The sequence below is a fragment of the Charadrius vociferus genome, unplaced genomic scaffold (genome assembly GCF_000708025.1).
Source record: "Charadrius vociferus isolate BGI_N301 unplaced genomic scaffold, ASM70802v2 scaffold115, whole genome shotgun sequence".
Lineage (NCBI taxonomy): Eukaryota > Metazoa > Chordata > Aves > Charadriiformes > Charadriidae > Charadrius > Charadrius vociferus.
The window spans coordinates 4,494,283-4,514,707 of NW_009648636.1; the positions used below are offsets into that span (position 1 = coordinate 4,494,283).

Sequence of the window (20,425 nt, forward strand, 5' to 3'; positions counted from 1 at the left end):
ATAAATGCAGTTCAAATAGAAAAACAAGTGTATTCTTTTTTTGCTAAGCGTGTCTATGTCTTTTATGGCAGATCCAAGTATCCCTGAACAAGCAGAGTCTGCGTAGCGAAGTTTTAGTTGGAAAGGTGCAGATTCTAGAAAACGCCCCTATGGAGAAGAGAGGAAGGAATAAAAATAATTTCAGTAAATCAATTTAGTGACCCATTTGATGTCAGCCACAAGCTGTTTCTGTGCCAGAGCTGGGTAAGCATTGGCATGCAACAGCAAATGCCAGCAAAACTAGCACATCACAGGACTGGACGCTGACACACTAGTAGAAAAGGAATTAACCTGTTAATTTTCAGTCATGAAGGCAGGTCATACCACTAGCGTAACAGCAAATGTGCTCAGAGGTTGCTTTGCTGTGACTTGCTCTCTCCAAGCAGAAGCAGCATGGTATTAAGGAATCTGTTTGAAATTGCTCAGAGGAATTTACAGCGAGAGAGAGCAAAAGGGAGTAATTTTCTTTTAAATTGAGGCAGTGCCTCCTAAAAGAATTATACTCTTTTTTCGTATGTATCACTTAAATTGTTGTTAAAATTGAATGACAGAGTGTGTTATTTGCATTACCGTAAATTTCTTTGGTAATAAAGTGATTCATCTTGCTACACACAGTGACTCCATTACAGATGCAAGAAACATTTTTTTTGGCAAAAGTAATAATTATGCAGTAGGGTCCATAATTACTGACAGCGTATCACAGCTTAAGACATTGATCGTTAAACCCATCCAGGACAATTACAAAATAAATCTTTTTATATATTATTCTTTATTACTCATCTCTGTGTCTAACTACTTTGGTTTAATAAACAAATCCATTCAGGAAGAGCTCCAAAGAATACTCCTCAGAAACCTCGCAAGTAGCATAGCGGACATGTTGCGTAGTGCTGCTCTGATCTGAGCGCAGCGTCCTCGGTGCTTCAGCCCTGCTACCGCCTGCTCTGCTGGCACAGAGCGTCCTTTTCAGAATTATTATGAAGCAGAATCCTTTCTGCTCGTACCTATCTAAAGACCTGAGGCACCTTCTGAGGCAGCAGCAACTTACCTCCATCTACCTTCACATCCTACTAAACTAATACTTGATCTGTGGGACCAAGAACAGTTATGCTGTGCTGCAGATCTGGAAGAACTGAGCTTGGTGGACTAATGAAGTTCTGCATTTCTTGATAGAGCAACACTCACATTGAAGGGAAAGCATGTTCTTTGAGCTTGGGGAAGTTTTAAAATGAAAAGCCCTTTTAAACCTTAGCTATTAAATTTGGAGAGTATCCTGCTAATCAAAGGACCTTCTTTGTGGACTCATATGTTGAGATTTAGATAAGAGAGAGACTTGCTGAGTGCGACATCCTTCTTTGAGTGGCATAGATTTTGATGGGGAAAATTCTTTGGAAGTTCATGGCACTCCAAGCAGCAGAGATGTTTAGATTACTTCTTTCTTTCTAGCACAGTCAAAGAGAGGTAATATACATCACTAAGAGACTAAGATTTATAAGAACATGCTGCAGAGTAAATTGTGCTGTCAAGCAAAGAAATAGTGTAGTAAAACAGACTCTCTCCACTAATCTTCTGTGGATCTTTGACACTGTGTACAGCAATCACAGAAGATCTGCTGATCCTGTACAGACAGGAGGCTTTAGCACTCTTCATAGCAAACCCCATGTAGTTAGTTTTCCTTGGCATTGAAACCGTAGCTATTTTGTGGTTTTATTTTTCCTCTGCCTTCCATTTTTGGTAGAGGTGGATATTAATGTATATTTGTAATCTTCATTTACATGAATTTCCTTCTTCATGAAGATTTTCCAGATATTTTGGGGACTATATATATTTCTTTTTTTCTTCTGTGGGGTGTTTCCATGTAGTTCACTTGGACAGGAAGGGCAGCAGTCTCTGAGAGGTCACATTGTGTTGTTCTTGGTGGAACAACTTGAAGCATTTGAACAAGAGAGTAGCAAAAATTGGTGGCGTTGGCTTCTGAATGTATCTACTGGGTCTGGCTGAGATAGAGTTAGTTTTCTTCATAGCATCCTGTGAGTGAGTGAGTGCCACTGCATCACTGTTTGGTTTTGTTTTCCTTCTTTCCTTCACTTATTAAACTATCTTTACCTCAGCTTATGAGTTTTCTCACTCTTGCTCTTCCCATTCTCTCTGCCCATGCTGCTGTGGGGGAGGTCAGCAAGTGGCTGCGCGGTGCTTAGCTGGTGGCGGGCTCAACCCACCCCAATGGACAATGCATTTGTGTTTGAAAATGTGTTTCTAATTTTGTAAACAAATTAAAGGTTCATGAAAAATTAAGAATTCCTATGAATCATGCAACTAGCTACTGAATTAGTGAGGGCAGTATGAGACCTTGGCAAATATATGCAAATATATTTGCTTTTTTAAAAAAAAAAAAAAAATATCTTATTTTTAAGTTGACACAATCAGTTGCCCAGCGGCAAAGACCAACTTGCCCAGCTGCCTCTTGTCCTTCGTGAGTTCCTTCTCCTTTACCTGCAGCCTGGCTGCTTTCTCCCTGCTTGACACCCTGGTTCCTAGTCTGCCCAAACTGCGTGTCCCCTGATGTGATGTGGCTCTCTTATTCTCCAGCTTTCAGGCATGCTCCATTAGTTACCCGCCTTGTGGGATGCCCCTCTGCTCCAGCATCTTCTGCCTGAGCTGCCGGTTCCTGGGGTACAGTGTGGCTGTAAGCAAAGGCAGGAGAAACAAACCTTCTCCATCATGGAGCTGAATATAGTATACAAGCTCTTTTATGGACTTAGATTTTGCTCAGTGTTGAATTACTCAATTTTTACAAGGTTGGTGTGCAACAGGGCCCTAGATTGAGTCAGAAGGTGTATAAGTGTGAATTTCTCTTCCATGTAAATTTAGGAAAGCTACTTAATTTCCGTGTATCTCAGAAACAACTGTAAGAGTTGGGCTTTTTCCAAATCATTGGTCCAATGGTTTTGTTCTAACTAACCTTGAAATGGGGGGGGGTATCTACCATGAGCTTCTGCAATGTTTTTTCACAAAGGTTACCCAATAGGTAAAAGGATTAAGAGCATTAACATAATTCCATAATGGTGAAGAGGAAATTAATTTTGTAGCTTTGAAAGGAAAGTGTAAATATTTTACAGAATGGAATGCCCTTAGTGTCTGTATTGTAGCTTTTTTTTTTTTTTTTTGGTGACTAAATTTGCACCTTATAGGGTATGAGAGCCTTTCGGGAATACATTTATTTTGAGTTTTCATAGTGCCTGTAAGCCATCCTTTGTGCCAAATGCTGTAATGCAATACGAGGCATACTTACTGCAGAGTCACAGTCTTAAATTCATATTGTCATTCTATAATCATTATTAAATATTTATTTGCTATCTGTCAAACCTGAACATTTAGAAAGGTATCTAATTGTAATTCCTAATGTGGAATAACCAGCATGTTTATGGATAATGATAGCTGTATATGGCCCTGTTCTTGCGAGTATTGACAGGTTCAAATTTCAGTTGTCTGACAAATTCCTGAGATTTTGGGAAGAAATATAAAATGGGAGTTAAATGGGATGAACGCTAATAAAATTATCATCTTGAAAGGGTAGTTGCATGTTTCTTGATTGTAAGTAATTGTCACACTCAAGACAGCCAGTCATACAAATAAAATATGATGAAATAGTACATACAACTTTGAAAACTGAATTATTGTTAACCAGTGTAGTATAATGTCAGCTGATTTAATTGTTTAACATATCAAACTACATTTGAGCAAGGATGCCTTAAAATAGATTCAGTATTATAACTAGTAAGTCATGTTTCCAGAGTCACAGTTTTTAATTTTAGTGAAGAAAAATGTCATATAGCCAGTTTTAAGTTTTTGTGGTTTTTTTATTCCTTTTCAATATATTAATAGAGAAGTCATGTTGTGTGTTAGCGTAGTAATAAGAAAGAGTTAACAGAGTTGGAAGGTCAGCAACAGCTAAACGGAGGAATAAAAACTTTTTTCTCGGAAAAATCTGACTTTTTGATAATCATCAGATTTAGGATATTGGAGATTTGAATTGTGGCATGTTGATGGAAGGGTAAGTGAAGAATTTCTGGATTTTGTTCCCAACTCTGTATTTCTCTTTCAACTTTAAATATTTAAAACTTTTTTGTTTAGTTGGAGAGTTGCTTGTAAAGGGGATGAATCACCTTGAATTTTCATAATTAAACACCTGTCTTTGTCATTGCCTAATATGGCAGAGCTTATGTTCTTTTTCTTTTTGCCTTTTCAGGTATGAATACAAGCAAGAGTGAGACAGTGAAAGAGCATCCATTAAAACCCTCCAGAAGATCTATGCCATGCTTAGCACAGAGCCAAACACATCCTCAGAGTCTGAGCAAGCATTCGTCTTTTCTGCAGCCAAATCGTGTGCAGCCCCAGCCCCGGCCCCAGCCTCTAAGTGCGGGGACATCTACAGCTACGGTGGATGTAGTGTCAGAACGAGGTGGGAGGTTTTTCTCTTCTAGGAGCTTGTTCCAGCACTGGGAATGGAAGGGATTGATGGGAACATCATTTGAAGTCCTGCAGTGTCTTAGATATAATTTTTAGCATCTTTCATTAAATTATACGGGCATCTGGTAAACTTTGATTTGTTTAGATATCTACAACTTGTTAGAGAGAAGCTTTTGCACAAAAAATGCTTATGAATTTTAGCTTGTGTTGGAAAAGGAAACTACTTTCATTTTAGTATTTCTATTTTAACAGATCACATGCCTGAACAGAGAGACTAGTCTAGTTGGAGATCCCAGTCACTGTGTGTGTCACCTGTTGCCAGCTATTACCATACACTATTGAGGACTGTGTGTGAACCTTTATAGAATAAATGAACTCAGCTGGCTTCTGCTACTGAATTTTGATAAGTCCTTCCTTAATGTCGATAGGCACTAATTCTTACTTTAGTAAGTTATATCACTGAGATAAACTTCTCTAAGGAACAGAGTGAAAGTCTTCACTAAAGTGATCTTGTTCTTTTTTCCATAAATGGAAAGCGCTCTTCAAAATTTCAGCCTGAAGTTTTTCATTTGAGTCAGTGACGGTTTTAAAGAAAATGTATCTTTTACTTACAAAATACATATGAATGCTGATCTGCATATTGCATTTATTCCAGCTAAAGTGATGGAGACTTTGGAAAACAACTTGCTTAAGCTGTCTAATACTGAATACAGTGATCCATTTTTAGGTAAGTTTATATCTGAGCTGAAATAATAATAAATTATTCTTCAATTACACTTGCAGTATTTAAGTATGGAAAGGCCATACTTACTCTGAACTGCCAAGTTTTTTGAAAGAGGAATCTAAATGTGACTAAAGAAATGTGCTATCTTAAATTTCTTGATACTTTCTCACCTCTTGGACTAACAGTAAATAGGGATTAAAGACGGAGAAGTATTTTTTCACACATTCAGTGTAATCTTTTCCCATAACAATCCTTCATAATACAATTGCTTGAAGCATGTATTTGAAATTCCTTTGAAATAGTTATTATTAAGTTATAATTCCTGTATAGTCGTGTTATTCAGTATTGTCATGGCTGCAGTTATGTTGTTGTTTTTGCATTAGATATTCACATTTACTTACTTTAGACATTCAAGTATAAAAAGTGTTCCAATCAGTCAGAAAAAATAGCTATAATTGAGGCATATTTTTACCCACATTAATTCCATTTTGATAATTTAATTAAGTCCAAGAAATTAGGAAAAGAGTTATTAGAATAAAATCCTATCCTTGCATCTGCAAAATGAGTCTGTATATACACACATGAGTAGTAATTTGCAAGTTCCCAAATTAATTAATTTTGAAATTCCCTGGCCATGTATTACCCATCTGAAGTACAGAGAGATATTGCCGCACCTCACACAACTACTGTGAAAGGTCTTTTTGCTCACAGCCAGTGTAGCATCAAACTAGAAATTGTATCTTCACACTGAACCAGAGAGATCTGCTTTCAGAAAGCTATTTCTGCTCGTCTCACGTGTTTTAGCATTGATTTTTCTTGATGCCCGAAATGTATGATGGATAAGAGGATCTTCAAGGTCTCTTAAAGAGGTAGCTACTGGAAATGTGAGTGAAAGTGTTGCTTCCTCCAAAACACAATCAAAATGTTCCAAAATCATGACACAGACCAAAAATTTAGCAGGAAGATTGTATAAGAAAATCATGTGTATCAGTAAGGTTGCAGCTGAAGCTACTGCACTCTTAGAGTAATTGGTTTCATTGGATAGGCAAGCACGGGCACTAGAAGATTTCACTATTGGTAAGTTGCTTCAATTTTTTTGTGTGTCCTGTTCTATTTTTTGCTAATTGCTTACACACCCAGGTGCTGATATTATTGCATATTTATGTATGGCAGCAGTAATTCTTTCTCATAGTAAGTGATACAATGTTTTTCATTCACATAACCTAGTTTAATCTGAAAAGAAATATGAAGGGCTCAGTGATCGAGGAAAAGATAGATTGAGTCTCATCAGCTCAAAATTGTATTAGACTTTGGTGTGGATGTTTTTCCTCTTCTGACCACAGCTATGTTCTTTGAAGAGACAGAAGAATATTTAAATGGTAGCCCTTTGCTAACTTGATTCATTAATTTGCTCATGTTAATTGAATTAATCCCAAATTAGATCACTGAAATCTGTGACGTTATTCTGCATTTACAGAAATGTAATTGGTTAGGATGTTCAGCTAAAAATAAGAAAGGAAAAAGTATTTATAAATAAATCTCCCAAGTCAGTGGTAAGAATTGCCTGAGATAAAAAACAGCATTATCAGTTCGGTTCACGGAGAGAAATCAGGGGCAGTTAAAGGTGCCTTTAAAAAAATCACCTTTCTGTAAACCTGCAAAATACAGCTTGTTTGTGCTTGAGGATCGTATTTATGTGGTAAGAGTTTGTCTTCAAGACTAAAATTTTCAATTTTATCCAGAATCGGGGAAGGAATATTGCTGTTTGAACTTTGATCACCAAACAGGTGACAATGATGCAGCGCTGCTGCATGCTTTAGTCAGTACTTTGATGGAGTTTGCAAAATAGGCTGATTAATGGGTATCATCTTCTTAGTGAACCTTTTCAAACTGCTCCCCTGAGAACATGAAAGAATGCTGAATTAAGTGAATGTGGTGAATTTTTAATTAGGCAGCATCACGGAACTGCGCATAAACCAGGGCAAACGTCTGTCTTCTCTTCCAGAATTGTCTCCACAGACAAACTATCTTCTTGGCAGAAGGGGATTAACAGGCGTCAGATAAAAGACTTCATTGGAAAGGTTGACTATAGATGAGGCCATAAATCTGTTGGACTTATTTAGTTAGTGGCATTGATGGATTTATAAAGGAAGAAGATAATGTATTACATCTTTGTTACTGCTAACACAAAAGGTGTCAAGGACATTGTAGATTTATGTTCTTTTTCCTTTGTCACTTTTAGGTGGTAAGTAGTGTTTTTACTTTAGGAATCAGTAAATTCAAGCAAAGTAATAGGCATTGAGCTTCTGTAACATATAACATCAACTATGAGGTTTCAGACACGCTGGAATGCTCAGTGCTCAGCCAAAGCTTCCTGGAAATTCCCACCAAGTGAAGGTTATGATCTTACCTTTGGACCTTACCTAGGTGGGAAACACCTATTGCTTGGGTCTGGACACTAAGTAAAACATTATGCCTTGCACTTCTCAAAGTGTGGTTGTAGAATTTGGTGTTCATTCCAGAGCAAAACCATGTTACTGCTTCTACTTCCTTGAAAAAGTGTTTTCTTTTCCTATACATTCGCATTATAGAAGAATATAAAGGTCTGGTTTAAATGACTTGTGTCACTTGTTGTGACTTGACTTCACAAAAGATAAAACTCTAGGATTAGAACTCCCAGTTCACAGAAGAATGTTAATCCCTCCAGCTCCACTGCAGCTTCTTTTAAGATTTTTATTTATCAAGTGAGTGAAAGGTTCCTGGGTTTTGACTGTTCAGAAAATGCCTTTTTACCTAAGAACTTCTCCAAGAGACCAGTATGCCTGCTAACCACTATAATGTAGTTAGTGAGAACGTAACTACGGGGAATTCATTCTCGACAATAGACACGCTCATTTTTGTCAGCTCGTTTAGCTGCAAGTAGCTAGTCTAATCCTATAACCACACACATAGGGGAATGTTCTGAATAAGCTTCTTGATGAGAACATACCAATTTGTTAAGGCTTCTTCAGAAATATTTACTCAAGTTGAGAAGAGGGCAGGATTTCTCGCCATGGGGGAGACCACTGCAGAGTAACCAGTATCCCACTGCTGAAGCTGTGGGTCAGGGAAGTTGAAGACTGAGGTTCCAGTCATGGAATTGTACAGGGAAGAGCAACTTCCTAACATTAACTTACAGACTGTCCTGAGGTAAGACTTGATTTTTTTTTTTCCTGAAAGATGCTTAAAGTTTTTGTTCTAGTATGAAATGTGAAAACTTCAGAGCAACATTTATAGAGGTAGTACAAGTATTTACTGGCTAGATATTTAAACTTTGATGCCAGACACAGGAGAGATGCTTATGCGAGGTGACCGAGACAGCCAGGCCAAGTCTCAGCGTGGTATGTTAGGTAACAAGAACAGTATAGCTGTGATACAGGACTGACCTGGGCTATTCTCTCATGTTGATGCAGTAATCACAAATAGCAAAACAGGAAAAATCTTTTTCATATTTTTTTAGAATTAAGTTTCAGGATCTTAGAAGAGGTAAATATAAGAAAAAAAAGAAAATATTTGTGTTGTATTTGTAGTTACATGTAATTATGTGTTACACAAGAACCTGGATGTGAAAGTCTGAACTCATTGCTGTAACGATTCCAGTGTCATCCATGTTGTGATACATTTGAGTCACACCAATGACACTCAGACATTTGACATTTATTCTCTCAAAGGGAATTCAACATTATATTCCCCCCCCCGCCCCCGGATACTTGCTTAAAAATGTAGTGTATATTCCATTCCAGTTTTGCTGTGATTTGTTTTTCTTCTGAAAGCCATGCTGGGTTAATACTTTGATTGTGCCAGCTGGATTTAAATGACATAGCTTTAACTTCAATTACTGAATTTCTGGCTTTACTGCAGCTACCAATAATAGCTTTTGGCTTTAGTTGGAGCTGGAAAAAATAAGTGGGGAATAGTTAGTTCCTAGTAGCTATATAGTAACTACATACAGAAAGTCACATTAATAAAAATTTGTTTTCCTGTAGAACTTTTATTTAAGTTCTAAAAGCATAACAGAATTGCAACCACATTAAGGTTAACTAATGAGTTTGTTGATCCAGGAGCTGCTCCAGTGGTGTGGGGGTATAACTGTATGCACATCCCTGTATAATGAAACAATAATTGGTAAATTTTAAAAATAACACTTTCTTTTTCCTTAAAGGGCATCATATGCATAAAAGGAATGAACCTTATCTTTGAACAATCACAAATTTGCTTGGCCATCTTTTCTAAAAGAAATCTGATTGTAAGCAATTTTGATGAAGGGTTATTTGCACTAGAATTTTATCTCCACGAACAGTTGAAAAATCCTTTTCAGTAATCTCTGTTAAAATTATAGGAGATGGTTACTACGTACCTTTTTGGAGTTTTGAGTGTGCTTTTTAGAAATAAATTGACTGAGTTTAAGAGAAGTTAGCAGTTCTTCATTGTTGAACTGAAATTGAGGTACTCTTGAGTTAAGCTGAAGGTAATTTACATGATTTGCAGGAGACTTTGTTTTACTTTATTTGAGTAATAACTCCCTTTTTCTGAGAGGAATCCCTTTTTTTGCCATAACTGAGATAAACATGCTCTTCTAATAGTTGGTACAGGTGAAAAAGAAATGAATAAGGTGCAAAGGCTCACAAAACTAGTAAATAATATTCTAGTGGATGGTGTAATCTTTTCTCAAATCGTCCTTTGTATTTAGCAAAGGAATAGAAGGACAGTGGCAGTATTTGGACTGATATGTGACATGTTTTTCCACTTGCTACGTCACTTTCTGTTGTTAAAATTAGTATCATTAGTGTTGCCAGGTTTACTTCCTTTTTTTTTATGTTCACTTTCATCTGTGAGCCAGTTTTACAAAAAGGATTTCTTGTAACAATACAGATTACTGCCTTTAAAGATCCGGTTTATCACATGCATAGCTGAGGCATCAAAATTTTCAGGAGTTAGGCTATATTGGAAATCCAATTAGACTGGGAGAAAGACTTGTGAATCTGATAGTCTGCTTGTTAAGTTAAGATCCAATTTGCTCATTCTAACGCAAATAAGCATATAAGTAGCTTTCTGCAGATCCTACCATTAGAAATGGTAGAGGATCATCAGAGGATCTGCCCTCCACTCTTAGAATGAAATATTTCAAATAAAATGTAAAGAATGAGTAATGGATAATATAATCAATAGAAATTGGCATTCAGGATTTAGATACAGTGACTATCTAACTTTAAGTTATTTGGCAAATAAAACCAACACTTAGTAGCATATAAACCAACACTGGTTAATTTTTTTTTTTTTTTTTCTGAATTAGGTTAATTATGAGGGATTTATGCATCATAACTCATCTTCCTTTGCATGACATGAAATCCTTTCCTAGATAGGAAACTTGATCATGAATAATGGAGTTCACAATTTTGCTGTAACAGTTACCTTGTATTCTGAATGTATCCTGAATCCGATTACTACAAAGCTTGTATATGAGAAACTCCCTTATTTATGTGCCATGTCACAATGTAGTGAACTGAGAAGTGAAGACCTGAACCAAAATTAACGATCCAACCAAGTGTCACAGTAACTGCACGATAAAAACTTTTTTCAGTCCTTGATTACAGAAGTGCTTGTAAGTGAATTTTGATTAAGTGATGTTACGATAAACCGAAACGGACAGAATAGCCTGTGCAATACATACAATGTTTACATGAAAAGAGGGGCTGAAAGATCACAGAGGATATGAGTCAAGAAAATCGTGTTCAGTTTCTACTTCAACAGAAACATGATGTTTCCATTGTGACTTTTAGAATAACTTCTTCAAGCTTGTGGCCCTTAGGCAATGCCTGCTGTAAGTAAGGACATCGCATCTGTTCTGACTGTGGGGTGAGATGCCTGAAAAGCTGCGTTAGGATGGTTTCTCCTATGCCTGATTGTGGGAGGCAATTGTCCGGCTCCCATATTAGAGCCAGCTCATGCCCGGAGAGCTGGCAGCATGGATGAAGGAGCTGTGTGATCCCTCATAAGCATAGTGCTCGCTGAAACGAATAAGAATTAGTCTTTGGACTTAATATTGTGGTTCAAAATATTGAAGTGCTTTAGGCATTTAATCTGCCTGTACCAATTCTGTACGCCTTCTTAACTCCGCCAAACAGCAATAATACCTACCTGACTCCCTTTTTAAAAATGAGAAATATTCTGTATAATGGTTATAATGGTCTGAAAGCTCATGAGAAATTGTACGTTCAGAAAAGCCAGCACTTGTCTTTTATGGTAGTTTTTGATATATAAATACACATACACAGGTAGCTGAGAAACTGTCTATGTTACGTGTACAATATGGTATTCCAAGTACACAGCAGAATAAAATAAGAAGGCCTAAATCCATCACAGTGTGCTTATACAGGTTCTGAGTGATATTCTTCTCCAGGTTATTTGTTGTTTCTAGGACTAAAATTAGGACAAAAGGGGATTAATTTCTTGACCAATAATCTCATTCTTCCTAAAGCTTTGCCAGGCCTATCCCTAAATGTGTAAAGGCTCAAAGGATTGAGCCAAGAGTCATCCTATCAAATTTTGTGAAACAGTAACTATGTAGAAATAATTTTTATATTACTTTTCCTTTCCATAATTTCAATCGAAAAACATTTGCGATCCTACACTGCAGTTATCTAAAATATATTGGTGGATTAAACGTTACAGAGAAATCAGGACAAGTGCTTTTTGTTCTCTAACTGTCATAAAATTAAAATGCAGTCTTGGCGCTTCAGAAATATATGATAGAAAGAAAGATAGCTGAGCCGTTAAGAAGACCCAAAAATGAAGATGCGAAGTGTGGACCTAGAAATCAATTTGTAAACTAAATGCTTCTGCATTGTTAGGTAAAAGAAATTAAAGTCTCTTCAACATTTTATCCTATAAGTGCTCTTAGGGCAAATGTTACTGTCATGCATTAAGCATAGCAAAACTATAGGTCAGGGTGTGTTGACTTGTTTTTGTGATGTATGAAGACCGAAGTTTCTCATCACCCCTCTGCATTACAAGATAGCGAAACAAAGCAACTACTAGGATGGAGAGATCTGTTGTCTGCTTGATAAATGCTTGAATCTTTTTTAAATCACTTCATACTTGATTGTGGATCCAAACTGACAGTACAGTTACTTAGTTATATGTTGAACTATGCTAACCATTATAAGTATATACCTAATTAAATTTAAGTATGTATCTAATTAAAGATAAGTCCTTGACTTATTGAATAGTGAAATTTCCATTGACTTCATTGACATATGATTTGGCCTCTGCTTCTAGAATTACAAGCTGTCACCCTTTTCTCTGATTTGATATCTTCATCTTTATTTGAAATTCAGCCTTTTTTTTCTATCTTATTTTTGCAGTGTTAGGGAAAGCTAAACAGTTTAATGCAGAAACCTTCCTTTTCCTGACTTGAAATTATCATAGCATATTAATTTTCCTTTCTGTAACAGGTCACCTGGGGCTTGCAAATTGCGTATGTATAACTTCAATGATTTCTTTAAAATAAAACTTGTTATGTGACAGCAGTTCAGAAAGCTTTCAACTACCACAGAAGTTTTAATTAATGTAATTGAATAAGTGAAATGCATCAGCAATATACTGTTATTGGCTATACTAATTGCTTAAAAATGCATTATAGTTACATGGTATAGTTGTTTACTGTTTGGCAAGCACATAGTCTTTTAAATGTAAGATTTTGTAGGATTAATATTTAAATCTTTTCCTTCCTTTTAGTAGGTACTCTGAAAACTCATGTAAAGAGGTCATGTAAAGGGTTATGCACATTCTGTTTGCATTAGCAATAATATTTTGCCTGAACAGTCCTGGAAAAAAAAAATTAATCCTATCAGGATCCAAAAAAAAAAATAATAAAAAAATAGAGGGGTTAAAAATGGAGGCAGATGTCCTTTAGATGTCCTTGTCACTCTGAGGACACGAACATGAGCATACAACAGTGCCATCCTCCCATTTGCAGTCCTCCCACGCCAGAGACTTTTTTCTTTTTTACGCAAATAATAGGGCTTTCACCCCCTCTTTTTTCGTCTTTTCTTTACATCTCTTAAGGTTTAGCAGAGTTTCAGCATTTTCCAGATAACTCTAGATCTGCCATTTACTTTAACATTAATTTATGAGAGCTGCATTTAGCAGTCTCCCTAACAGGACAGAAATTATTTAAGTTTTGGGATTTTTTTAATTGGTCGTGCAGTAAAGGAGAAATGGAAAAATGTTTCATAAACATTTACTAGACTTTTTGTGAGCTTTGCCATATTTTTACATTGATTAAAGGTTTTTTAGACATTTCTGGGAATTACGATTCACTCTAGTACCTTACTGAATTAATACCTGCAGTGTAGATTAAGTGAAAGCTAAATACACTATATCTGCTCAGCTGATATGTTTCAACATATAAGCATTGATCATTGGCCATTGTAGAGCAGTGTTTCAGTGACTGAACATACAGAGCTGAGAATCTGCTCAATCTTTTTTAGCTCTGAAAAGAGGAAATAATAATAATAATGATGACTATAATAATACCAGAACCCACATTTATTAAAAAAATCACAAGCACTTGGAAGTCCCCTGGCATATAGGAATGGGACGGCTGGTTCATGTCTTTCAGATGTGCCCAGTAAAACACAGGTGGGACAGCACTTGTTAACAGTGGAGAAGAGAACATACTCTTGGGAGGCAAGCAGTGATCTGAGGTCTGTTAAGGAGCCATCTTTCTGTTAATTGTTGTTAAAGCCTGAGCTTCTAGAGCAATATGAACTGGATTTGTTCTTTTTTTTTTTCTTTTAAATCCCGTGTGGCTTCTTGCCTACAGCCTCCCCCTCCCAAAGTCAAGCAGGCTAGTTGTGGTGTTTGGCATTAGAGCCCATCCAAGAACTACAAGAGCAGGGAGAGCTGGCAGTTTTCTCGACAATAACAACTAAATGAGTTGTCGTAGGCCAGGGAAGGCATGATGGGAAATAAAAAATGAAGTAAACAGTAGCAAAAAAAAAGGGGGAAAGAGCTTGAGGCAGCCAAGCTTTTCTCATGACGTTTTGTGGAGCTGCAGCCAAATAAAGACTCTGTGTTTGAATTTAAAGATGGATACTTATAATGCAAGTCAAATGGAAAGACTGTTAGCCCCTATCATTGCTTTTGGGGTATGTGACATTAAAAACATCCTTGGGCAGTACAACTCCAGCCACGACATTCAGGGATGCTATCTTGGTTTGGCTCATGGCAATCCAAAAAGGCAGTTAAAATTCAAAACTAAATAATAGAGATTGCAGAGGGAGGACAGGATGGCAGAAAATAGTGTTCCTTTATAGACAAACATTATATAAAAATGTCACGGAGATTTAGAAACTGAAGTTATTGAAGGAAGACTTAGGGAGTTAAAACACTGTGTGTTGTAGTACTCGCTGGGGACACTAGGAATGATCGAGCTTACATTAATTTAGGTCATGTAAGTTTATCTTGAAGGGAATGTAGTTTGGCTTGGTGGGTGGGAAAATTACAGAAGAGAGACTTCCTACTTAATAAAAGTGGTGGGTACCTTATTACAAAAAAAGCACCTAGTCATAGAAAAATACAAAAACATAGTCAGTGCTGCTAGTGGCAAAGTTTCATTTCTGTGAGCTTCTCTTAAGATCGTTTTCTAAACTCAACATATTTCATTCTCTACTCTTTAAAAATTTTAAAACTAATCAAAAGAAATCTACAAAAAGTTCAACTTAAGAAACAAAATGAGCCCCAAAATACACACATCCATTGCAGTTATTCTTTCTAACCTCTTCTGGTATAGAAATATTATGCAATCCATTGAATTTTACCTTTGAGTATAATTATCTATATTAAAGATTTTGTTTTAATATGTGCTGCAGAAGAGGTAAATGGGACTACTAGTCAAAGTATCTGCAAAGCATGCTTTAGGTGTTTTGTTCACACGAATGTCTAAAACTACATGAACGTTAAGAAAAATGCTCACTTTTAGATATACTTTTAAAATACAGATTGTAGGCTATGTCTCTCGGTCTGACATTTTTTCAGACAGGTGTAACAAATGCTTATGTTTCAATCTTCATTCTTCCCCTATTTACTGTATTGATACCATTACTTTGTAGGACAGTGCTCTAGGTGCATAAAATAAGTCATCAGCTGCTGAAAGGTACAATAGCAAGTGTCATTAAATTTTATATATATACCTTTTTAATTCTAAATTTCTTTATTTTTGTGGGGTTTTTTTTTGTTGCTAAAACCTTTTTTGACTACAATTCAGTCAAGATAGCAGGTATCTCTAAATGGAAAGTAATTTTTTTTTTTTTTTTACAGAAAATACATGCTACAATTTAAAAGTTGTGTCCTTGAAAACATAAAATTTTTTATCAGGTAAAAGTATGTTGAGCACTAGGAAGACTCATTTTATAACTTTAAATTGTTTAAATAAAACTTTATGTACTTTTGCAATGTTTTTTTCAGAGTATTAGGTGTACTCAGAATGTCTAATCCTCTAAAACTTCCCTCATAAAAACAGACTTTTTGATGTAAGTAGAGTCTTTCAGCTTGAATGGCCTATCTTAGATGCACAAGTTCAGGTTTCATAGGCCTGTCTCTTCTCTTCATTTTACTGGCCTCTATTACAAGACCTCAGTAGAACTGAGAGCTCATCATGTCTGGGTGAGTCAAATCTGTAAAGTTGCTCAAGTGTCCTGTTTTCTATTTTTTTCTAGGTATTTTGTATACCTACTACTTGAAACCTTCTGCACAGTCTTTTTACTACGTTCCCTACATTACTCAGAGTAACCTGTGTATTAGGTTAAAACACTGTTTAAAATAAATAAAATCTCTGAGTTTGGTGCCCTGACAATTGAAATGGGCTATTTCAGACTTTAAGAAATCCCTTCACAGATTTACTGAGGTTAATATCAGTATCAGAAATTACCGAGGGCTCATTTTGTGTAATCATTATGCAAGCAGCTAAATTGCAGAAACAACAGCTCTTGGTAAATGTTCCAGTTTAATATTCCATCTCTGAAATGTCTAGGCTACATGAGATAATTGTGGTTATTTTTTTTTTCCTGTGCTACTTACTGTGGAGAATTTGACTGAACAACTTAATGAAAAATACTTTGTTGTTGTAGATGAGCTTTTATGAATATAAAATTCAGGAAAGTCAAGATTGTGGTTCCCACAGCAACCATGACTTGTTTCTTGGCTTCTATTTAGGGTTTAGAATTACTGGGCTAAATGCTGTTCCCAGTTCCCCTGACTTTTCCCATGTTGATTTGAAAGCCGAGATGAGAACTTGGCTCAGGATTTGTGGGTAACTTTTTTTTGTCTGAATATGTTTCTATTTCAATTTGTCCAAGACACAATTGTGTGGGAATAATTCTATCTTTTTCATCTTTAAAATATTTTTTTCAAGACTAACCATTTTCCAACATTCATTAAAACTTACGTGGTCCAACGTTTTACAGGCATTGTCCCTCATTTTATTCCAAAGCTGAGTATAAATGGTAAGTATTGTCATGGTTTTTTGATGGAGAATATGAAAGGAAATTAAATCTCTGGAAAAAAGTCTCCCTTCTGATAGAGGATGGAGAGTGACTCAGAGACTTAAGTCCTAACTTGCCTGCAGTGGTGATGCAGGAGGAAATTTAATCTGTGAGAGTGGGTCGTAGTAAGCTTTGAGGAAGGTCCTCAGTCATCTGCAGCTATCTTAGGATACTCAACTAATTTTTTATAAAAACTTTTGCTGGGCAATTAAAAACAAATCCAATGAAAAAAGAAAACACTTTCTTCATGGTGTCAAATATCTTCTGCCACCATCAGGTACACCTCTTAAAATGTGTTCTGAAGTGGACACTGCAACACCTTAATAAACAAATTTTTGAATACTATATATAATGATGAGCAGGATGCGTGTAGGCGAGTCAGGCATTTGGATTGCTTATTTAAATTTAAAACATGGGATGTTACTCTGGTCTCTAGAATGAATCTGCCCAGTTGATCATGCATTTTGAGTCTCGTCAATTGTGATTCAAGCACAAAAACATTTGAATATTTGGCTTATATCGCTCTGTGGGGTCTTTTTAAACTACTGTGAAGAACATGTGGGCTTTTTTGATTTGAATAGTAATAGAAAAAAAGTTTCTATAGGCCTTCTACTAAAAATAGAAGTCCTTTCTAGTTTAAGACAAACATGGTAACTTTTCAAGTAAAAAACTTCTGCAGGAAAGACTAGAATATAAGTTATTGAAAAGTGGATACTTAAAAGGAATATTCAACTCTGTCTGTAACAATACTGTTAGTTTCTCTCCACTGTAACCTAAATTAAGCCCACTGTTTTCTTCTGTTTTTCCTTCAGACACAGGAAAGGAGAAAGACACATACACAGATGATTCAGAACATGGAAATTATGATGCTCGTACAGATCAGTCATTGCTTATTCAAAACAAGCTTACCAGACAGAAAACAGAGCCTCGGACTAAATCATCTTTAAAGGTAATGGACACGAAACTTTATTAAATTGTATCAATTGTCAGAATGTGCTTAAATATTTTTAAAATACAATTTTTAGGGGATTAGCTAAGTTGCAGTGTAAGTAAATAGGCATCTCATGGTAAGAAATCTAGGTGGCTCCCATATTATAGTTTGACCTACACTATTAGTGAATGAGATTCTCTGTACCAGAAGTGACCAAAAATATATAGAATCAAGGATTCTAATGATTTGTATTGACTCATCTAAGAGGCAGATTCCCAGCAGGGAGTGAAATTCATGTCAGCTGGGAGGCCTCAAGAAATTAGGAGAGTTCAGAAGAACTAAATACATGTAGCAAATGTAGTAATCGAGAGTGAGCTAAAGTGTAGGAACCTCCTGCTAAGGAAAAACCAAATGATAGCTAGACACATTGAATGAAAGATAAAATTCACTTAACGTATAGGAGAGTGTAGGAGTATTTTCAGGAACCTCAACTAAAGCACTGGGAAAGCCATCTCACCAGATAAAACCAACATGTTACCTTGCTTAGTAATTACCTCGTCACAGTATTCATCACAATGCATTTTCTACAGCACCTCATCCACTATAATGCCAAAGACTGATGACTGATTTTCAGTTCAAAACATGTATTCTTTTTGTTCTCCCTCTGGACGAGGAGACCCTTAATTCTCCTTTCCATTAAGCATAATTGCAGGCAAATGTATGACAAATGACCTAACCAAGTTCTGAGTAATTTTCTTCTTCAAGCACTGGAAGTAGTGTATTCTGTAGCACTTTTTTTTTTGCCAGTGATTCTCTGATTTTTGGTATATAACAGCATGAATAATCCTGTACTACAAATCTAGAAAGGCTTAAATTGCTTTAAGGTTCTGTGCTTTAGATACAGTATACTCTTCAGTAGGCCATTATACAGTTCTCTCATCCATTATGTCTGTGGCACTTTGTGATTTGAGCACTGAATGTGTATTCCACGAGAGTCGTGTCACTGTTGTAGAGCTTGTTCTCTCAGTCACACTCATCATCGTTACTACAGGACTCTGGAACACAGGGAGCAGTTTGATGCGATCTCTGAGACTTCATTTCCTGGGATGCTTTTAGAAAAAAAACTTTTATAATAATAGCTACCTAATAACTTTTAGATAGGTTTGCAGGTAATCATATTTACAGATTGGAAATCTGTGACGTGAAAACGAAACTTTGGTAATGACAGAGAAGGATTATATTTTAATCTAAACTGTTGCAATGAGAACTTTTTTTGTTCGCAGATTTTTTTTGTCTGTTTCTGCAAAGCTAACTGAATTAAGACAGAAATAATAATGCTTTTTCTTCTTTGATTTTGTTGATTAGGTAGACAAAGTCTTTTATGTTAAATGTACTAAAAGATAGAAAAAGTAATGCACAATTTGCAGAATTTAGACTATGTTATAGAGCACTAAATATTTTTAATAATGAGTAAAGCTGCTACCAAAAAAACCTAGTAACAGATAATGTCTGTCTAGTAACAGGCATTTCATTGTGCTAAAGCAAAACATTTTTTGTACATTCATGTAAAATATAAAGTGGCTGCTAGCTGCGTTTTCTCCAAGCCCTGCATTCAGGACTCATATAAAGTTTATAAGCAGCCAGTAAGCTAACTTTGTTTCAAAGTTTAAAGAGGAGCCTGGTATTTGTATGCAGTTTAAACAAAAATGCACTCTTTACGTCTGAATCTTCATATGTCCTGACCTACTGAACACAGTGCTTCAGAGTTTAAAAACAGTCTTCTGAAGCCACATCTGGCTTTTAGCCTTGACAACTCCTTTTATCACAGCAATTACTTTGGAAACTTCCTTCTGCTTTTATACTGGTTTTGCAAGTGAGGCAACCAAGCAGGATTCTCCTCCTGTTTACTGTTTGCCTGCATCCACTGGAAAAATGCAGAGGGGATTTAGATTAGCCTTATATTAGAAAAGAAGGTTAGTATTTTGCCTTTTTATTATTGTACGTGTTTTTGTGGCAATTAGTGGAAGATGTCCAAGGGAAACTTCTTCCCAAAACGGGTATAAAACTAGCCAAAGGAGGTTTCTAATTCTTTTTGAGACTGTTGAAAGCACAGAAGACAGCTCTACAGCTGGTAAGTACTCTCATATATTTGGAAAATAAACCGATCTATCATGATTAAAAAAGCCTCCTCAGTCTGACCAGAGAATGAAAATGAGAACACCGCATTGGCAAAGCGTACAAGGATAAAAGCTTGTTCTTATTCTCTGCTTGTTAATGATTCTAATTTAGGCTTGTTTGGGGAGGATTGTTTTACACCTGAGAGACTCAGGGAAAAATTGCTAAAAAAGTTATTTAAAGTTAATGCTTGGTACTATTATCTGTCTCAGTGATGAGCTACTTGAATACTTCAGTAATAACAAACTTGTCTTAGTGTCATGATAGAAGCCGATACACTTTTTTTTTCAGGAATTGTTTAGTTTCAGGTCACATACATGATGTGGTACTTTCCATAAATCAGAGTTGTATTGCTGCAGTTTTAAAGCTTTAGAAATATTGGATAATGTTGATATAGCATCTGGATGCCAACATTCATCTTGGTAGTCATCCATTTCTCTCGTTTCCTTGATTATGATTTATAACTCATAATCTCCTTTTGTGTAGATTGGTATCATTTCAGAA

At 36.1% G+C, this 20,425-nt stretch overlaps 1 protein-coding gene across 1 annotated transcript in view; it reads left to right on the forward strand.

Moving 5' to 3' along the window:
- Positions 1 to 4,287: 4,287 nt before the first annotated feature.
- The window catches only part of ANO3 (anoctamin 3), a 90,704-nt gene continuing 74,566 nt past the window's right edge, over positions 4,288 to 20,425 (forward strand). Inside the window, exons 1-3 of the mRNA XM_009886265.1 lie at positions 4,288 to 4,498; positions 5,162 to 5,233; positions 17,628 to 17,764. Coding sequence (XP_009884567.1) covers positions 4,288 to 4,498; positions 5,162 to 5,233; positions 17,628 to 17,764 — 420 coding nt within the window. The remainder of the gene's footprint in view (positions 4,499 to 5,161; positions 5,234 to 17,627; positions 17,765 to 20,425) is intronic.